Here is an 18,566-nt window from a genome sequence, read left to right as displayed (position 1 = left end):
AAAGAAATAGCCAGGCCAATTGCTTCAGATGCAATGACTCACGTGGAAGCTGTGGGTCCCTGATGTCAAGTGCCTCCCCCCTAGCAAGACAATTAATGCCTTGGTTATAATAATAATACTGATCCCCCCCTGTTGAGGCCAGCCCAGCATGTTTCCAAATGAAAGCATGTGATCATCTATGATCCTCTGGTCTCTTCTAGTACATTGTGTTCCTTTTGGTGCTTCAACATTTACTACGGTGTTTGACCGAGCTTTGGCATGAAACACGCACAGAGTCTAGCACGTCACTGTCAAATTAACACAATTTAGAGTTGTAGCATGATGTGTTGACCTAGTGTATTTTGACATAAAATATAAACATTTCTAATAGTTCGATTTTATCAATAATGTAACGTAAAACTTTAAGGTAGAACAAGAACTACTACTAAAAATATATAATGTTCCAACATACTGTACAACTTGTTCCTTCTCGTTCTCAGATATGCTATTTAAATTTAAACAATAAAAACATCTGGAATAAATGAACAAATCAAAACAATTACAATCAAACAGGTATGTACCACTATTCACCCTAGTCAACCTTGGCCAATGTCATCCCTATCAACATAAGGTTTTTCTCTACAATATACTTGAATATACATTGAACATTGAATATTTCAGTATACTTGAAAAAGACCTAGCTTAATGACTGATCAAATAGTAATACATTGATCAAATATATTCACAGTATGTGCTGTACAATGAAGGGTTAATCCCAGTCCTTAACATATCAACATGTACATTTGAGTCATTTAGCAGATGCTCCAGAGCGACTTACAGGAGCAATTAGAGTTAAGTGCCCTGCTGAAGGCTCAAAACTAGTTACGCTCTAAAGTGCATGGTACATTTGACGAAATATGTCCATGTGACCAACTGTCAAGCATATACATATGTTACTAACATAATTGTGTTGCATGACTGAGTTTGGTCAAAATTCTACACATAATAATTACAATTTCACAAATGGTTTCGAAGGTGGTTCATTGAACACACCATAAAACATTTAATTTTCCTGTTACTCAATATACATAACTGGAACCATGGCTCACCATCTGTGGTGCATATTGTTGAACTTTAAAATGTTTCTTCTTCTTATTTTTTTTAAAAATACATTTCTCACAAAAACTTTATGCATCGAGTGTGATTTTCAATTTCAAGTACCAAATGCACAGTGATATATCTAACAAAATAACACGACGGCGTCATTCGTCCTACCACAGCCATTAGCCTATTATTTGTCCTCTCATCCAATACATCAGAGTGTGCCCCAAAAATGTTCTCTGCATTTCACCGTCATCTAACATTTAATTTCTGACAGTGTGCTCTAAAATGCAGAAGAACAGCCATTCAGAATGCCTATCAGAACACTCGATTGAAAAGAATTGATTGAGGGAAGATTGTAATCTGACGCTTGGTTTGGGTCTGTCCCAATAACCTGACAAAATGTGGAGCTAATGTTCTTGTGTGTGCCAGGTGTGAACAATAATAACAGTTATTTTCTATACATTTATATAGCCTTCCTCTACTCGTGAACTGAATAGGATTCCTCAGTCTAGAGCAATGTTTGCTGACTGGTCCAGAGGGTTATCTGCCTCAATTTAGTCAAATGTCAAATACAATTGTTCATCCAAACCATAGCTTGCCGGTCTCTGTGAGTGAAACGAGTTTAAGAAACACTGTTCTAGCTAGATCACCAGATCTGGTCTTTCAGCCAGTTTGAGGGCCTCGTGCATGCTGGCGGCGGAGAGTTTGCGGTTGATGTTCCTGTACCTGCAGAGAAGGATGTTACGGTAGGTGGTCCTCAGGTCCCTGTTGAAGAAGGCGTAGATGAAGGGGTTGATGAGGGAGTTGGCGTAGCCCAGCCAGAGCAGGAACCTCTCCACCCAGAGGGGAACGCAGCTACACTCTGGCCCGCAGATGAAGGGCCTGGCCGTGGACAGAAGGAAGAAGGGCAGCCAACAGACGGAGAAGGCCCCCACCACGATGCCCAGGGTGGCGGCCGCCTTCTGTTCCCGTTTGAAGATGGAGATGTTCTTCCTGTCGTTCTTCAGCAGACGAGAGAAACTGGCGCACTCCTCCAACTCCTTCTGGAGCTTAAAGGCCGCGGCCACGCAGTCAACACTATTGCATTCATCCTCCACCTTGGGGAAGCCTAGGATGGTGTGCTTGGCGGCACTCACCTTGGCCGCTCGGTAGATGTTGTAGTACATCATCAACATCACCGACATGGGGATGTAGAACGCGACGGCGGTGGAATAGATAGTGTAGCCCACGTCCTGGCTGATTAGACACACCTTGTCGTCGTTGACGTTCTGGGCCCAGCCGAACAACGGGGGAAGGGTGATGGAGGCCGACAGCAGCCACACAGACAGAACTATTTTGGCCATGCATCTCCCACTCTGTCGCACAGGGTAGGTCAAGGGTTTAGTTATGCCTAGGTACCTGTAACGGCAAAGAGATTTGTTTTAAATATTGAGAAGTCTCCGATGGCAGTAATATGATTGACAAAATAATCACAGGATAGTATAGATTCCTCAAACTCAACTATGGACCTCGAAGCTGATTAGAGGGAAACAATGAAAGAACACAGTGAAGCCAGTTCCCTCTAATCAGGGACGGACTTACCTGGGACACCAGGTGGGTGCAATTATTTATCAGGTAGACCAGAATACCAGCAGGCTTTGGACCTCGTAGGGCAAGAGTTGAATACCCCTGGTATACTGTAGATAAAAGGGTGGCCAACCATCTTCCTGCTGCAGTGCAGGCTTTTGCTCCAGCCTTTCTCTAGCACACCTGATTATGCTAATCAAGGACCTGATGAGCAGCTGATTAGAAGCAGGTGTGTTAGAGCAGGGCTACAGTAAAAACCTGCACCTTCCCCCAGCCCAGAAACTCAAGAGGAGGAGGGTTGGCCACCCCTGGTATAGGGTTGACCACCCCTGGTATAGGGTTGAAAGGGTTGGTATAGATACAATAATCCATTCTCAGTGTTTCCTGAATGGTTGAATAAAAAAGACATAAGTCTGTTCATTGGTGCTAATTGCTGTTGACTTTTCTTATGAGACTAACCTGGATAAATAATGGTTTGGGGGAAGACAAAAAAAAATAACATTTGACTCACCTGTCTATGCTTATTACACACAGGGTCATGATTGATGCAGTGCAACACATCACGTCCATGGCAATAAAAACGTTGCAGAACACCTGTCCGAAGATCCACTGTCCCCCGATGAGGTCCGTGATGCTGACAAAAGGCATCACCGCCACGGCTATAGACAGGTCCGCGACCGCCAGGGAGACGATGAGATAATTGGAGGGCTGCTTCAGCTTCTTCACAAAGCACACGGATATCACCACAAGTAAGTTACCGCAAATGGTGAGCAAAGTGAGCACAGTGAGAACTCCTCCGATAAGAACCTTCTCCACATTCCCGTGGCTGAGAATCTGCATCCCGCATGTCGTGTCATTTTCCGTGGGGCTCAGAATTGGCAAAGTTGCAGTGGTTGTTTGGTGCGCCCTCAGCAGACGCAGATCCATCTCCGCTGTAGTCATACTGGTCCTGGCAAGTTCCTTCATCAGGTCTTTGGTCAAAGATGATCTAATGAGATTAATAAGATTTAATTGGTTCCATTCTTATATATTAATCCGTTATTAATAATGCATTGGGAATCCATCAATGCACAATGATTATTCCCCCCAACTTCATTGATTCATTAGTCTTTTCCATAATTTCTCCAAATTACCAGTCCCTGTAGTACCCTTATCCATGCAGCGGCGCCAAGGCAGCAGGTTAATGGGATAGAGTAAATTAATAGGATAAACAGACTCCGGTTAACAAGCTTGTTTTGTGATACATTGTAAAATGTAAGGCGGTTCAATGGTGACCATCGCACGAGTGGCTAGCGCAGCAAAGAACTCTGGAAATGTTGTATCGGCTAGACTGGAGGGAAATATACCGGGATGACGTCAGAAGAACCCGCAGAGGGGTAGGCTAGCCTAGTTAATCGTCGCCACAAAGTCATAATTATGGCTAAACCCCGTCTATATCTACAATTTCTCTTGTTATAATCAAATGTTTAACCTAACCTTAACCCCAACCTTATCCACACAGCTAACCTTATGCCTAACACAAACCTTAAATTAAGACCATGCATTTTTGGGATATAGACAATTTTGACTTTGTGGCTGTGCTAACTAGTGACAAACAGTCTAGTTGGAAATTATTCTATAAATATAAAGCATATGCATATCACAGAAGTTTATATTTTATTCGGGTTTTTAGAACGGAGCAACACCTTGTTGCCATTATTTTACCAATTGTAACTAGTGTTTCTGTGTGCATGCATGTGTGTGAGAGAGGGGGAGAGAGAGATTATTTACTGTTAACTGTTGACTTTTTATTGTTTATTTCACCTTTCTTTATCCATTTCACTTCCTTTGGCAATGTAAACATATGTTTCCCATGCCAACAAAGCCCCTTGAATTTAATTTAATTGAGAGAGATCGCGAGAGTATCAGATTTATGCACTTTGGCGCCATCCTGAGGCTTTATTATAGGTCAAAATGTTTTTACAATATCCACATTTTTCACACTGTCAAATAGTGATTTTATTATATTTAGGATTGATATATTTACTTGACAATGGATGTAATCTTAAAGTGGCAATCTGTAGTTGCGGCATACATTTTTGGGGGACTTATAAATTAATGATATAGGCCTACCCATTAATTCTTGGAGAATAGAATTTAGAAATGCCTAATTAATTTAGTTCAACTGTCATACTCCATCAGAACCCAAAATATAAAATGGTTATACTCCAATGTTTGTAAACAAAGTAAATCTAAACAAACACTGTATAGCCTCATACCATGGTTAAAACTATAATTTTGATATAACGGATGGTCTTCCCTCAGATTTTTACCGAAACAGGCTTTGTTAATTGTTATTGTCTGCGGATTGCCAATTTAAAGACTTCAGAAATGTGGGCTAGCTATTTTGTGTATTTATGTTTTAGATTTTTTTTTAATTGGAAAACCCCTGTGTCCTTATTAGGCTAATCTCGCATGGACAGATTATATTTTCGCGAGAGTTTTGCTTCTGGGTAACCGATATAATTATTAAGCCTACTTGTAGGTAGACTACAATGTTGCCTATTGTAATGGTACGTGTTACATTGTTCCTATTAGGCCTACAGTGTAACAATGTAATTAATTTGCCCAGTTGTTGATAAACTACACTACAAGATAATTACGCAGTAGGCTAATAAACTGTCCATTTTGCCCAGTCAGTTCATGTGTAACAGTTCATGTGTAACTTCAACTGATTTGGACCATGGGAGATGGCAATAAGAGAAGTTTAAAAATGTAATTATTTGGAGGATCTACGAAACAGACTGTACAATGACGTAGGTCGCCGGCTGTTTAACTCCGAAGCTGCTGCAGGAGAAGAGCATGAAGAAGCAAAATGAACGACAGTGACCTCAGCCGAACGTCCTAGCAGTTGTTGCATTGTTCCACTATCCACTTCGACCCAAGGGCCATCATTATTTTCTGTCGCAATAGATATTTACCAAATAGCCTGACATCGGTCCTTTTGAAGAAACATCGCGGAGGAAAGCGGATCAATTGTCTGAAACTGCCCGCTAGTGCTTTCCCTGCGCCCCAAAAAATGGATAACGCTAATGGCAAAGCATCGAATCAGAAAAGAACAGGCGTTTGCCAAGATAATGGTTTGACAAATGGATTCCATCCTACACAAACTGGCAACGGGAGCTGCAGTGCCTTATGTTCAAATGGAACCAGTACCAGTGGCGGGTGTTGTAGTAGTAGTAGTAGTAGTAGTAGTGCTGCTGGTGGTAGTGGACATAATGGAATTGAACATTTCCACGATCTTCAGTTCCAGGAAGGCGTCCATAATAATGGTTCGCCTCCAAAGCGCTGTAGACTCAGAAGAAGAATGGATTCTGGCAAAAAGAGTAGACCGCGTAAGTAGAATACAATTTGAATACAATGTTTCAGCCTCAATGCTAACTGTCATGTCGGCTGTACACATTCTGTCAAGTCTGCCTACATTTTCTAAGCATCCTCTCATAAATGTCAAGCATAGCAGGGTTTTCTGTCAATGCATTGATTGCACATAATTCGGTGTTTTCGATATTACACATCGAAAGTGAAGATCGCCTAGATTTTCTATGGGGGCATGTCTCTTTTCATGAAACAATGAACCAGTCAGACTTGCTGCTGCATGATAGAATATCGCTTTGTGTTAAAGATTTGCCAAGAATGTCAACAAGCAAGCCTAACCGCCCAATTCCCCAATGTATACTGCTTCTGTAACGAATAATCGGCATGTCGGCCTATGTCTGTGGAGAAATCATTTGAAGGCCTATTCCTGTATCCTCAAACTACATTCTAGCTATTTCTAAGAAATGCACAAATAATAAGAATTAAGAACCATAAATAAGTAATTCTGTATTGTTTATAAACATGTTTATCATATACTAATGCGATGATCATATTGTTTGACACAATGTAACACTCCCGGTAATAGAACATGAGGTGTATCCTCCCTCCCCCCTTGCTATTGTGAGATCTTTGATGTTATCCGTTGAACCGTTTCATTGGTCGTTTCAAAGTCAGGAGGTGTGTTGAAATCGCTGCTGATATGAGAGCCAACTCCCTTTGACCAATCAGCCGACAGTACTTGCTTAATAAGGGGGGTTGGCTGAAGAAACTAACAGAGCAGCCAGCTTTATTAACAGCACAGTATGTTTCTCTGTTTCCATTATAACACTGTAAAACAAGTTTGTCACTCACCATGTCAGTTAAGTGTAGCCTGCTTTATTGCTGCGACGACATTATGCCACAATGCAATAGGGCTGATTGAGTGATACTACTACTTATAGCCCAAGTCTTTGATTGAAGTTTCTTTGACCATAAGCACTTTTGACCCGAGGATCACAATGAAGCTTATTGTTAAAAAACCAGGTAAGAGTTTCTACTGTATTGTATTTTAAAGGGCTGAAATGTACTTATTTACTTACTTTTATTTGCATATTAACATCTCTTGCTACCTTGGATGAATCAAATCTCAGCGGACAAACAGCAATTTTCCTAATTTCTTGAATACATACTGCAATGCTATACACTTTGGGCGTGCTTTAGGAACGATTTGGCTGGTTTATTATCTGTGTGGTGAATGCATGCAGCTCAACCATTAGTCCAAGAAGTTGCTACACTATGCTGGCTTGTCTGTGTTCCTCTGGGCACTGTTCAAATATGTCTAGAATCCAAACAGACAGCTTCTATTATATCATTGAATAGTAGTGATTGTGAACAAGAGCTGCAAGTTGATAAAATGCACTTGGCATGAAGACAAATACACGTGTTTTCCCTCCAGCAGAGGAGGCTGGTGGGAGGAGCTATAGGAGGACGGGCTCATTGTAATGGCTGGAATGGAATCAATGGAACAGTCGATCGTGGTTTCCATATGTTTGATCCGTTTGATCCGTTTGATATCGTTCCAATTATTCCATTACAGCCATTTCAATGAGCCTGTACTCCTATAGCTCCTCCGGCCAGCCTCCTCCGCCCTCCAGTATGATCAATCGAATAAGCATAATATGCTTTCCTGATGTCGGCTTATTGGTAGTTCCCCTTATATGCAACAAGCTGAATAGCAAATGGAGTTATGCTGTGCCAGTCACTCAACTATGAAAATATATGGGGTTAAATCCTTGACTTTTGTTGCACATTAATGTTAGGCTACTGTTAGGCTCTACTCTGACTAGCTGCTGAGAACTTTGCTCTCTGGGTGGGGGAATAAACACACCTTTCACCTATAAGTGCTGCCAGTCACGGTGCCCTGGCCTCCAGGGCCCAGATTCACAAATCCTTCTGAGGAAAACATTTATTCTTAACTGTTATTTTTTTCCTTAACTTTAGACTTATGAAGAAAGATAAGCAAAGTTGCTATTCCTCAAAAAGGTTCTAGGAAATGTACTTGCACTATTTTTTATGTTTCTCCTTAAGCAAAAAGTTAAAAAATAAGTTATTGGAAATGTTAATTCCAAGATAGCTAAACCCTTGTCTTAAACTCAGGGCAGTGAGAGAAAAGCTAATAAAAGCAATTGAACATGTTTAATTCACTCACATACTTCCTCTGTAAATTTCAGCATGGATTATTTTAAACGCAAGAACATGTTTTAGAACAGTAATCTCAGTAAGACATATGCTAGTATGATTGCCATTGCTAGCTAGATAGCTAGCTAAAATGGTTGCCTAGCAACACACATCTTAAGAAGATTTGTAAGAGATATTTGAGGTTGTAAGAAAATCATAAAATCTTAAGATATTGTTGAGGAATTGAACTCACAAACTATCTAATCAACTTTGTTTTGTTTCTTAGGAATGTTTTTACGTAAGAAGTGTTTTGTGAATCTGGGCCCTGGTTACAGCCCTGGGCCCCCCGATTCACAAAACCTTGTTAAGAATAAATGTCTTAATTAACTGTCATTTTTTTCTTTAACTATAGACTTAAGAAGAAAGTTAAGCAAGTTGCTATTCCTCAAAAAGGTTATTGGAAATGTCATTGCGCTATTTCTTATGTTTCAAAAAGTTAAGAAGAAATCAGAAAATAAAGTTATTGGAAATGTTGTTAATTCCAAGATAGCTAAACCCTCGTCTTAAACTCAGGGCAGTGAGAGAAAAAGCTCATGAAAGCAATTGAGACTGGGCTCAGACATTAACTGAGGAGTGGCATAAATGGAAACATTCAGTCAAATACCTCCTCTGTAAAATTACTGTGAAATCATTGCAAAGCAAGATCTGTCTGTAGCACCACTGACTGATGTATTGAAATCGGGTGATTAAGTCAGTAAAGATTCCAGAGTATATACTAGAAATTGATTGTCGAACCCACCACCATTACACCTCTGATATCAACAATTACATCTCAAATTGGACTATTTTAAGCACCCAAGAATGTCTTTTGGTTACAGTTTTTCTGTAGCTTTGCACAGAGTTGAATGTAACCAGTCTGGTTTGTGGAATGAGCCATATTACACCACTCTGTCAAATGAAGTGCTATTGATTGAAAAGCCAGGGGGAAGGAACCAGTTTGCCTGCCTGTGTATTGACTACATACAGTATTCATTGTACTGTACAATCAGTAGTAAATTGAGGGTTGGGCAGACTCTCCAGGCAATCTTCTCTCCATGCTGGTGTTTCCATGGCAACAAAGCCCTCAGCTTTTGTTGCAGAATGAACACACTGCTGTGAATTTGAGGACCCCCTTCCTCTCCTCTCCCTTCCTCCCCTCTCCCTCCCTTCCTCCCTCTCTCCAAAAAAGAGAGGAACATGTCAGTGATCGCTTATAAGAAGACATGATGTGTGCATAGTATGACATGATGGTTTCGTCTTCAATGAAATCAAGTTAGAAAATGCAACATAGGTCTGCACGGTTGATTGGTAGGCCTGACCTATATGGAGCAATGGCTTAGTTGTGACATAGACAGAACACCCCTCTGTTTTGAGAGCTTGTGTATCCATTTGTTGAAAGATAATTTAGCATAACTTCTAAAGAGCTAAACAGTACTTTTCTACAGACAAAGGTGACTAAGCTCCAATTCATCTCTTTTGTTTTCTATTCCAGCCTTCCCCTGGTTTGGGATGGACATCGGCGGCACTCTGGTGAAGCTGGTCTACTTCGAGCCCAAGGACTTCACGGCGGAGGAGGAGGAGGTGGAGAGCCTGAAGAGCATCCGCCACTTCCTGACCTCCAACGTGGCCTACGGCAACACGGGCATCCGCGACGTCCACCTGGAGCTCAAGAACCTAACCATGTGCGGCCGGAAGGGCAACCTGCACTTCATCCGCTTCCCCACCCAGGACATGCTGGGCTTCATCCAGATGGGCCGAGATAAGAACTTCTCCAGCCTGCACACCACACTCTGTGCCACCGGCGGAGGAGCCTACAAGTTTGAGGATGACTTTAGGACGGTGTGTGATGGTTGGAAGAACTTTTGGGTATTGTCAGACAGGGAGGCTGACTGATAGTGACAGACGATGTGTATTTGTTTATTGCATGTTATTACATGTGTCATTAGTCAGTTAAAGATTGCGTGGCATGATCATTGAAGGCAACATGGTTTCTCATGTGATTTAGATGAGAGTTGATGTATGTGGTTGGTTCAGACTCGCCTGGTCTAGTTACAGACAGCTCATGCTCAAAGTTGGAGCAGTTACCATTGCATGTCAAAACCACTCCAGTTTCTACTCCTGCCCGATAGTCTTATACATCTTCTGCTTTCCATCTCCCAGATCGCCAACCTAAAGCTCCAGAAGCTGGATGAACTGGACTGTCTCATCCAGGGTCTTCTCTATGTGGACTCAGTAGGGTTCAATGGCCATCCAGAGTGCTACTTTTTCGAGAACCCCTCCGACCCCGAGAGTGAGAACTGTGTCAAGAAAACGTGTTGCCTTGACAACCCCTTCCCCATGTTGTTGGTAAACATTGGCTCAGGCGTCAGCATGCTGGCAGTCTATTCGAAGGACAACTACAAACGGGTCACAGGCACCAGGTAAACATATGTAATCTGTTGCTTCTAAGTAAACCAAGGTAATCGTGTCATTCAATGTCATGATAGCTGTATGTATTTGATCTGATAACACAGTTCTGTCACAATACCTCTGCTCGCATCCTTCTGTATTCGATGTATTCATGTTTTGAGTGTAGATAAGTTACCATGGTTCCTAACATAGACAAATATAACAAAACAACTGTGAAAAAACTGGTTGAATCAATGTTGTTTCCATGTAATTTCAACAAAAAATTCAATCTTTTTATATAATCTTATTTAACGTTGAATCAAAGTGGAAAAATGCATGGATTTGAAAAAAGTCATCAAAGTTAGAATTTTGTTTTTTCACCAAACTTCTACCTAAATCCAATGACACAGTGCCATTTTTTTGTTTTGTTTTCACGTTGAATTCACATTAGTTGACAACTCAACCAAATGTAAACCAAAACTAGATGTAGAAATTATGTCTGTGCCCAGTGGGTTGTTTCCTGCAAGCTAAACAGATGTGCACAACCCATAGAGTAGAAGCTCACATAATTGCCTGTCCCTCACAGTTTGGGAGGTGGGACGTTCCTAGGCCTATGCTGCTTGCTGACTGGCTGCGAGACATTTGAGGAGGCCCTGGAAATGGCGGCGAAGGGGGACAGCAGCAACGTGGACAAACTGGTGAAGGACATCTACGGAGGAGACTATGAACGCTTCGGTCTCCAGGGGTCTACTGTTGCATCTAGGTGAAGTTTAAGTTAACTAATACCTCAAGTAAACGTATGCTTTGAAAACAGAGTATTATGGAAACTAACCCAATTCGTTAATGTATTGCAGTTTTGGTCATATGATGAGCAAGGAGAAGCGTGACAGCATCAGTAAGGAGGACCTAGCCCGAGCCACTCTCGTCACCATCACCAACAACATTGGCTCTATTGCTCGTATGTGTGCGGTTAATGAGGTACAAAGGCAAAGGTTGTTGTCACATCAGCAATCAAATTCCGTTTGACTTCGTTGAGTCATTCTAATAGTGTGACGATACACGTAACTGAAAAGAATAATGGAAACACTTTGTTGTAAGTCGCTCTGGATAAGAGCGTCTGCTAAATGACTTAAATGTAAATGTAAATGTTGGTGTTTCTTTTATTTTGTTAGTTACCTGTAGCACACTGGGGTGTGACAGAAGGGTTCAAGTTCTCACAAAGTTATTTTCTTTCATCATAAAACAAAGGAGTGAAGTGGACAGCCAGTGTGATGGATGATGGGAATGGACTCTGTGTGCTTTCAGCTTCTTTACAGTGTTGCCTTGTGGCATGGAGATCAAGCAGCATTGTACAGGGCTATCAAAGCACACAGAACAACAACAGTAAGCTTTCTGACACAAATCAAGAGCTTGGGACTATACGTTCTTATCTACATTTTTGTCAAAATGTACTTTTTGACATAGCCTTGTTCTTTATGATGTTCTCTACCTACAGTATATGGTGCTCTAAATAGCTCATTTCACGTTGTTAAGTTCAAAAGGATACAAGATAAAATTGCCGACACCATTCAAACCAATGAGGTTTCGCAACATTAAAGCCAATTATCTCAGAATCATCTTTTTGCAGATAGAACCTTAGGGGGGGGGCTTTTTCTGAGCTCTGGTGGATTTAACCCATTAGATCGGTGTGTTTGGACTGGTGTGAACACCATCCACACTCGCAAGCACACTAAACAACGCACCGTGGTTCGCTCAAAAAGGGTGGTCTCAGTCCGATTCAATTCGTACTGTGGTGCAGTTCACTGCAAGATTATCTTCCCCTTTGAGCAACCCCATTGTAATGTTTTGAGTGCAATGTACACAAGTGTACATTTGATTCAGCTTTCTAGCTACTTATGCATGTAGAGAACAGTGTATGAATTGGAGGAAGTCTTACGACTTCCCTGCACAGTGCACCACCTTTTTGCTTTGGTGGATTGTTATTTAGAATGAGTAGTCTTGTCATTCTGGCAGCCCCGTAACTATGTAATTAACAGAAGTTGAGCCGTTCGTTATTGGCTACTGCTCAACCTTTCTCTCCCCTGCTGCTGAGTCACTGAAGCTTAAGATTGATTCTACTACTGCTGCTGCTGCTGCTACTTCAGGTTTTCTCCCCTATTTCATCTTAATCATTTTATTTAACTAGGCAAGTCAGTTAAGGACAAATTATTATTTTACGATGGCCTACCCGGGCCAAACCCTAACCCGGACGACGCTGGGCCAATAGTGCGCTGCCCTTTGGGATCCCAATCATGGCCGGTTGTGAAACAGCCCAGGATCGAACCAGGGTTTGTAGGGATACCTCTAGCACTGAGATGCAGGGCCTTAGACCGCTGTGCCACTTGGGAGCCCTAGATGGCAGTCAGACACCCATCTATGCTATTAATCTGAGAGCAAGCACAAGGTCTTCAAACAAATATTTCTGTGGGCATATCTTACTTTGAAAATATCTCATTCCATCTTGCTTTGTGAAACAGTCATTCTAAAAAAGTCTGGTTTACAAATGGTTCAATGTTGTCTTTCAGAAAATTGAAAGAGTGGTGTTTGTTGGGAATTTCCTGAGAATCAATACTGTGTCAACGAAGCTGCTTGCTTATGCCATGGATTTTTGGTCCAAAGGACAATTAAAAGCTCTCTTCTTAGAGCATGAGGTAAGTAGTTTGCGATATGGTCATATGCTCATTGGAATGCGTTGATCTAAGGGCAGTGTCACTGAGTCACTTTACAATGCTATTATAACGTATGTGTAGTGTGAGGGATGTTTCTATGCTCGAAGGGGCCGATTCAGACTGAGGAAATCTATGCTTTTTTACACGTGTTTATTTAAGCACTTCAAATGCACCGAATACAACAGGTGTTCACCTTAACGTGAAATGATTACTTACAAGCCCTTAACCACCCAGGCAGTTCAAGAAATAGAGTTAAGAAAATATTTACTAAATAAACCAAATACAAAAGTAACACAATAAAATAACGAGGCTATATGCAGGTGTACCGGTACCGAGTCAATGTGCGGGGGTACAGGTTAGTCGAGGTAATTTGTACATGTAGGTCGGGGTAAAGTGACAATGTGTTGGTATGGATGGCCATTTGATTAATTGTTCAGCAGTCTTATGGCTTGGCTCAGTAGTATTAAGACTGACATTGTGCAGGTGTCTAACACGCTTTGCGGGTGTGGCTCCCTCATGCCCGCTAAAAACCCCTCAACTTGCTGGCCAATAGATTTTATTTTGGAGTTTTCATTCCATAGGGTTTTCAGTCCATCTGCCTAAAGCCGTCCCTTTAAATATGGATTATCTTTCATTCGATTTTTCTCAAGACTCAGAAGAATAAATTGAAAGAATGGTTCAGAATATTAGAGATCAATGAAAGAAAGCCATCTAAATATATGTATATTCGTCTCTGTTTCCGCACCAATTTGTAGATGCAAAAATACTCTGATCTTGTAGAATATTTAGGGTTCGTAAAGTATTTATGAGTAATAAAAAAAAACTGTATGCACAAAATATATTGGTGAATCAAAAATACAGTTTGATTCTTCCTAAAACTTTCCATATTCAATTGTTTAATCCATTAAATATTGGATGGTGAAAAAAGTGTAGAATAGGGGTTGAAGAATAGTTCTATAAATCTACTCTAATCCTCACTAATCATGGAACTGTGATGACAAAGGTCCAGTCGTCGTGAACCTTGTGGTATGTGTTCCATAATGATTCCAATAGGCTACATGTCCCAAATGATTGCACAACTTGTAATACGTTAGCCTAATATGGTGCACTATTGCTAGTGACTCTCATGAACAACCACACAGACCCGACAGAGGAAAGAAAGGTCAACTAATGATGGAATGGAAGGATGCAAAAATGTAGGCTACAAATTGAAACTAACATTAAGTGACAGTTATAAATGCATGTGGCACAGGAGGCTGCTGAGGGGAGGACGGCTAGAATGGAGTGAATGGAATGGTATCAAACACATGGAAATCATTTGTTTGATTAGATCGATTACCATTCCATTCCAGCCATTACTATGAGCTCGTCTTCCCCAATTAAGGAACAACCAACCTCATGTGGTATGTGGGTATTACTGACGGTGGCTACCGATAGTGGCTAATATTTAACGTGATAGGCTACAAATGGAAAACAGAGAATATAATTAAACATTTGAGAGTGTACAAAGGTTCAATTTGGCGCAACATTGCTCATGTCGATGCCCTGTGATCACGTGAACTAGGCTGCAGTAGGCTACCCATTTGGGGTGCGTCTCCCAAGTTTTGTCCCTGCAAGCTAATAGGCCGTACAGTAAAAATTCTGCATAACATCACAGCATCTTATGTTGACTGTGCTTTTCAGTTTGCTGACTGGCTTCACATTTGTCTCCAGCGACCATAAGAAAATGTTGATCTGAAACAATTATCATTTATATTTACAATCCGCTTATCTGAACGGATTACATTCCTATCAATAGTTCTTATCAATTTGTAAATTACAGTACATGGAGAATGCTGTTACTTATATCAGGGGGGTTTATGTTTTCCCACTTGAAACCTTTTTCATGCTTTCTTTGCGCTTAAAGGAGATGGAATTATGAGGGAATTAAGTCAAGGTTATAATATGGCGTATCTGTAGACACCTCCTTTTCTGCTATCCACCCCAAACGAATACCTGGCTGGCGCATGTTTCCCCATGCTTCAGTTCAAAGGTCAGAATGCGTGCAGAGAGGATAGTATGTGTCAAAATAATTACGTTTAATTTATGCAAGCATCAAACTTGTTGTTTTAGTCTCCTAATTGTACCATGAAAAGGTTAAAAAACAGATCATCTGCGTATGTTTGGATAGGTTACAATTGGGTGCTGAGCAGGAATCTCAAGGTTTCTGATGATAATATCCTGGTCAAATACCTGATCAGATAATGAACTGACCTGAGCCCTCTGTGTTTTTCAGGGTTATTTCGGGGCCGTCGGTGCCTTCCTGGAGCTACTGAAAATGACGGACGACCTTTAAGACGGACAGACGGATGCAGACGAAACCCTAACTCTCACCACAAGATGCTGCTGCTCTACAGTTCCGGAAAAGCCACTGACTGGCCAAAATGGTGGAAAAGCCACTGACTGGCCAAAATGGTGGAAAAGCCACTGACTGGCCAAAATGGGGAAAAGCCATTTGAATAGTATAACTGTTTTAAGAGGTTCTGCTAATTATCCTCCTCCTCGTCTGCTGATGTTTTAGAAAACAGATTTTTAATATTATGAATACAGGCTGGAGGAGATGAGGTTGGCATTTTGTTTGCCACTTTAAAGTAAACATGTGTGGTACTTCCTGTTTATAAAAGCCCTAACTGTATATTGTGTGCTTAAGCCAAACGCTACTGGTCCCTGATAGTATGTGTGTTTTGGGACCATATTTGTTATTTTATTTTTACAAGATGTAAGTAGCTAAATTGATCTTTAAATTAGGAGCATTAGCTTTCAACTAGCCTTCACACTTTTTTTCCTAATCAATCATCCTAACCCATTGTTCTGTGATATGATTTGAGATACAATCAAATGTATTATCCTACTGTACATGGGAATAGTAAGCAGTTACTATATCAACTGCTTCTGTCAACCCATCATCTGTGGTTTGGCCAATTCGTGAAATTTTGACCATTAAGCAGTAGCTAAATTGGACATCAAATGTTGCGGGTTGATTTTGTGAAATAATACGCTGCAATACCTCAAAGAACATTTTACATAATGGATATTTTTTTATCAGTAGCAGTGGAATGACCAGTTCCCCAAATCCTTCCTCTGCATTCACTTCTGTCTCTCCTTCCCTGTTCCATGCCTTATAATTCTGTCACTGTTTTAAGGAAACTGATAACTTTGGGACCAAGCATTCAGAACTAAATGATCCTTAGAAACTTCACAAAGTAGATGTTCCTCAAAAAAGCCTACTCACTGACATGGACTAGCATAGCAGGTGCGATACAAAGTGTCCTTTGTGAGTCATGAGATTCCAAACCTTTACACGAAGGAACTTTTTAAGAGTTCTAAAAACGAGTTAATTCTACAGTTATGTTTTCATTCTCATCAAAGTGGGTGTCCATTTATGCCTGACTTCCTACCTGTAGTAATCAGTATGTGTTTTATGATTGTAATTGAATATGTTTTTGATGTACTGTATTGAGTACTCTAGTCGAAAGGAGATTTGATTCTCCTACGGTATCTCTTGGTTAAATTTCATGACATTTCATGATGGCGTTTTGGTTTCAAGTGAAACTGCATAGCTGGCCTGTGAACCGCCGTGTGCTGCATACCCTTCTGCCTTCCTGCCCTCTTCAGAGGGTCCCGTGACCATCCTCCTCATCCAAACGATACACCCAGGCTGCGTCTAAAATGGCACCCTATTCCCCATGTAGTGCACTACTTTTGACCAGGGCCCATGATTTTGGTCAAAAGTATTGCACTATATAGGGAATATGTTGCAAGCTTGGACTCATACCCAGACTGACTTAGCTAACATCATACATTTTTATTTTTAATCCCAATGCAACCTGTGGGGAGTTTTCAGCTGTAAATTAGGACAGATGGTCAAATGTGCTTTATGCTTTATTACTGTATAGAACATGGCGAATAATAATATATGTAACTCAGAACCTGATTGAACTGGATTACTGACCTGGGCCTTGCTATATATTCAGCCGTGCTTCATTGTCGTCATTAAAACTGTTCTCTAAACTGTTTTGTCTAACCTGATGAGATGTTGAGTTTGTTGCATTCACATCCTGATGTACCGCCTTTTCCCGTTGTGCCTATAACACTTGTTTAGTGAAGGAGGTACAGTATTTCGTGACGCGTACAGTGCCTAGTCAAAGTCTACAGACTCTTGCACTGCTTTCACACTTTGCCTCCTTAAACTTCAAACTATAAAGAGATTACGTTGAGACGTTCTCCCACGGATCTACGCAAGCATTTAGTTTCACCCGCAGTAGTATCTGGTAAATATGTGTAGGTGACCAATACATTTGATTTGGATTTGTATTTTTTAGCTACTTCACATTTTCAAAGAGAAAGAAACATTTGACATTTTCTGAAATTATTTTTTTTTTAAACAAAGAAGTCTTGATTGCAAAGATCTTCACACATCTAAAATACTTTGACGAGCAAATACTTGAATGAAAAAATGACAATTTGTTGAATGAGATCCATCCGTTTGCAAAAGTAGTGGTTCTCGAGATTGAATAACAACTCCCCCTGTCTAAGGTCCCTCAGTTGGATATTGAATGTCAAACAATGATTGAACCTCAGAGCTACCGATGAGATTTATGAGCATGTCTGGGATACGTTTTTATACAAGCATAATGTAACCTTTATTTAACTAGGCAAGTCAGTTAAGAACAAATTCTTATTTACAATGACGGCCTAGGAACAGTGGGTTAGCTGCCTTGTTCAGAGGCAGAATGACAGATTTTTACCTTGTCAGCATGTGGATTTGATCTAGCAACCTTGCTAGGTTACTGGCCCAACGCTGTAATCACTAGGCTACCTGTCGGGGGAGGTTAAGAAATAACTCCAAGCCACCTTATGATTACACCCCAGATCAGCTAGATGCAGGCAAGAGTGAGCAAGGCAGTATTGAATGTGTCACTGGTTTCACTTTGACTACTCCAATTTGTTTCTTGACATGCACACCTACATTATAAATGTTCATTCGTAGGCTAGGTTGTACCAACCTCATTATGGGTATAGGGAATGGTCAAGTATGGTAGTTAGAACACTATATTGAATATGGTCTTTATAGTGGCAGCATCATATTATGGGAATATCACTGACAGTGACGGGGGAGTTTGTCAGGATCAAAGAAACTTGAAACACTAGAATGGCTTTCCAAGAGTTGAGTGTTTCTGAGTGGTTCAGTCTCAATGCTGCCTTAAATATATTATAAAATCAGAGTATGTC

General features: G+C 40.8%; 2 protein-coding genes across 3 annotated transcripts; one reads left to right on the top strand and one right to left on the bottom strand.

The window, feature by feature from the left end:
- Positions 1-325: 325 nt before the first annotated feature.
- Positions 326-4,398, bottom strand: LOC124047564 (5-hydroxytryptamine receptor 7-like). The gene is made up of 2 exons (XM_046367876.1): positions 3,161-4,398; positions 326-2,481 (listed from the first exon to the last, which is right to left on the bottom strand). The coding sequence occupies exons 1-2, from the start codon at positions 3,613-3,615 to the stop codon at positions 1,725-1,727; spliced, it is 1,212 nt and encodes a 403-aa protein (XP_046223832.1). The 5' UTR covers positions 3,616-4,398; the 3' UTR covers positions 326-1,724.
- Positions 4,399-5,446: 1,048 nt separating this feature from the next.
- Positions 5,447-17,775, top strand: pank1b (pantothenate kinase 1b). 2 transcript variants are annotated; one of them, XM_046368678.1, is made up of 7 exons: positions 5,447-6,023; positions 9,692-10,038; positions 10,360-10,619; positions 11,174-11,350; positions 11,442-11,565; positions 13,152-13,277; positions 15,571-17,775. In XM_046368678.1, the coding sequence occupies exons 1-7, from the start codon at positions 5,708-5,710 to the stop codon at positions 15,628-15,630; spliced, it is 1,410 nt and encodes a 469-aa protein (XP_046224634.1). In that variant the 5' UTR covers positions 5,447-5,707; the 3' UTR covers positions 15,631-17,775. The 2 variants fall into 2 exon arrangements, with proteins under 2 accessions (XP_046224634.1, XP_046224635.1); XM_046368679.1 differs by lacking the exon at positions 5,447-6,023 and adding an exon at positions 6,772-7,026.
- The last annotated feature ends 791 nt before the right edge of the window (positions 17,776-18,566 follow it).

Source organism: Oncorhynchus gorbuscha, linkage group LG11 (genome assembly GCF_021184085.1).
Source record: "Oncorhynchus gorbuscha isolate QuinsamMale2020 ecotype Even-year linkage group LG11, OgorEven_v1.0, whole genome shotgun sequence".
Lineage (NCBI taxonomy): Eukaryota > Metazoa > Chordata > Actinopteri > Salmoniformes > Salmonidae > Oncorhynchus > Oncorhynchus gorbuscha.
The sequence above is the reverse complement of the archived record's forward strand: the minus strand, read 5'-3'. Positions and strand labels throughout refer to the sequence as shown.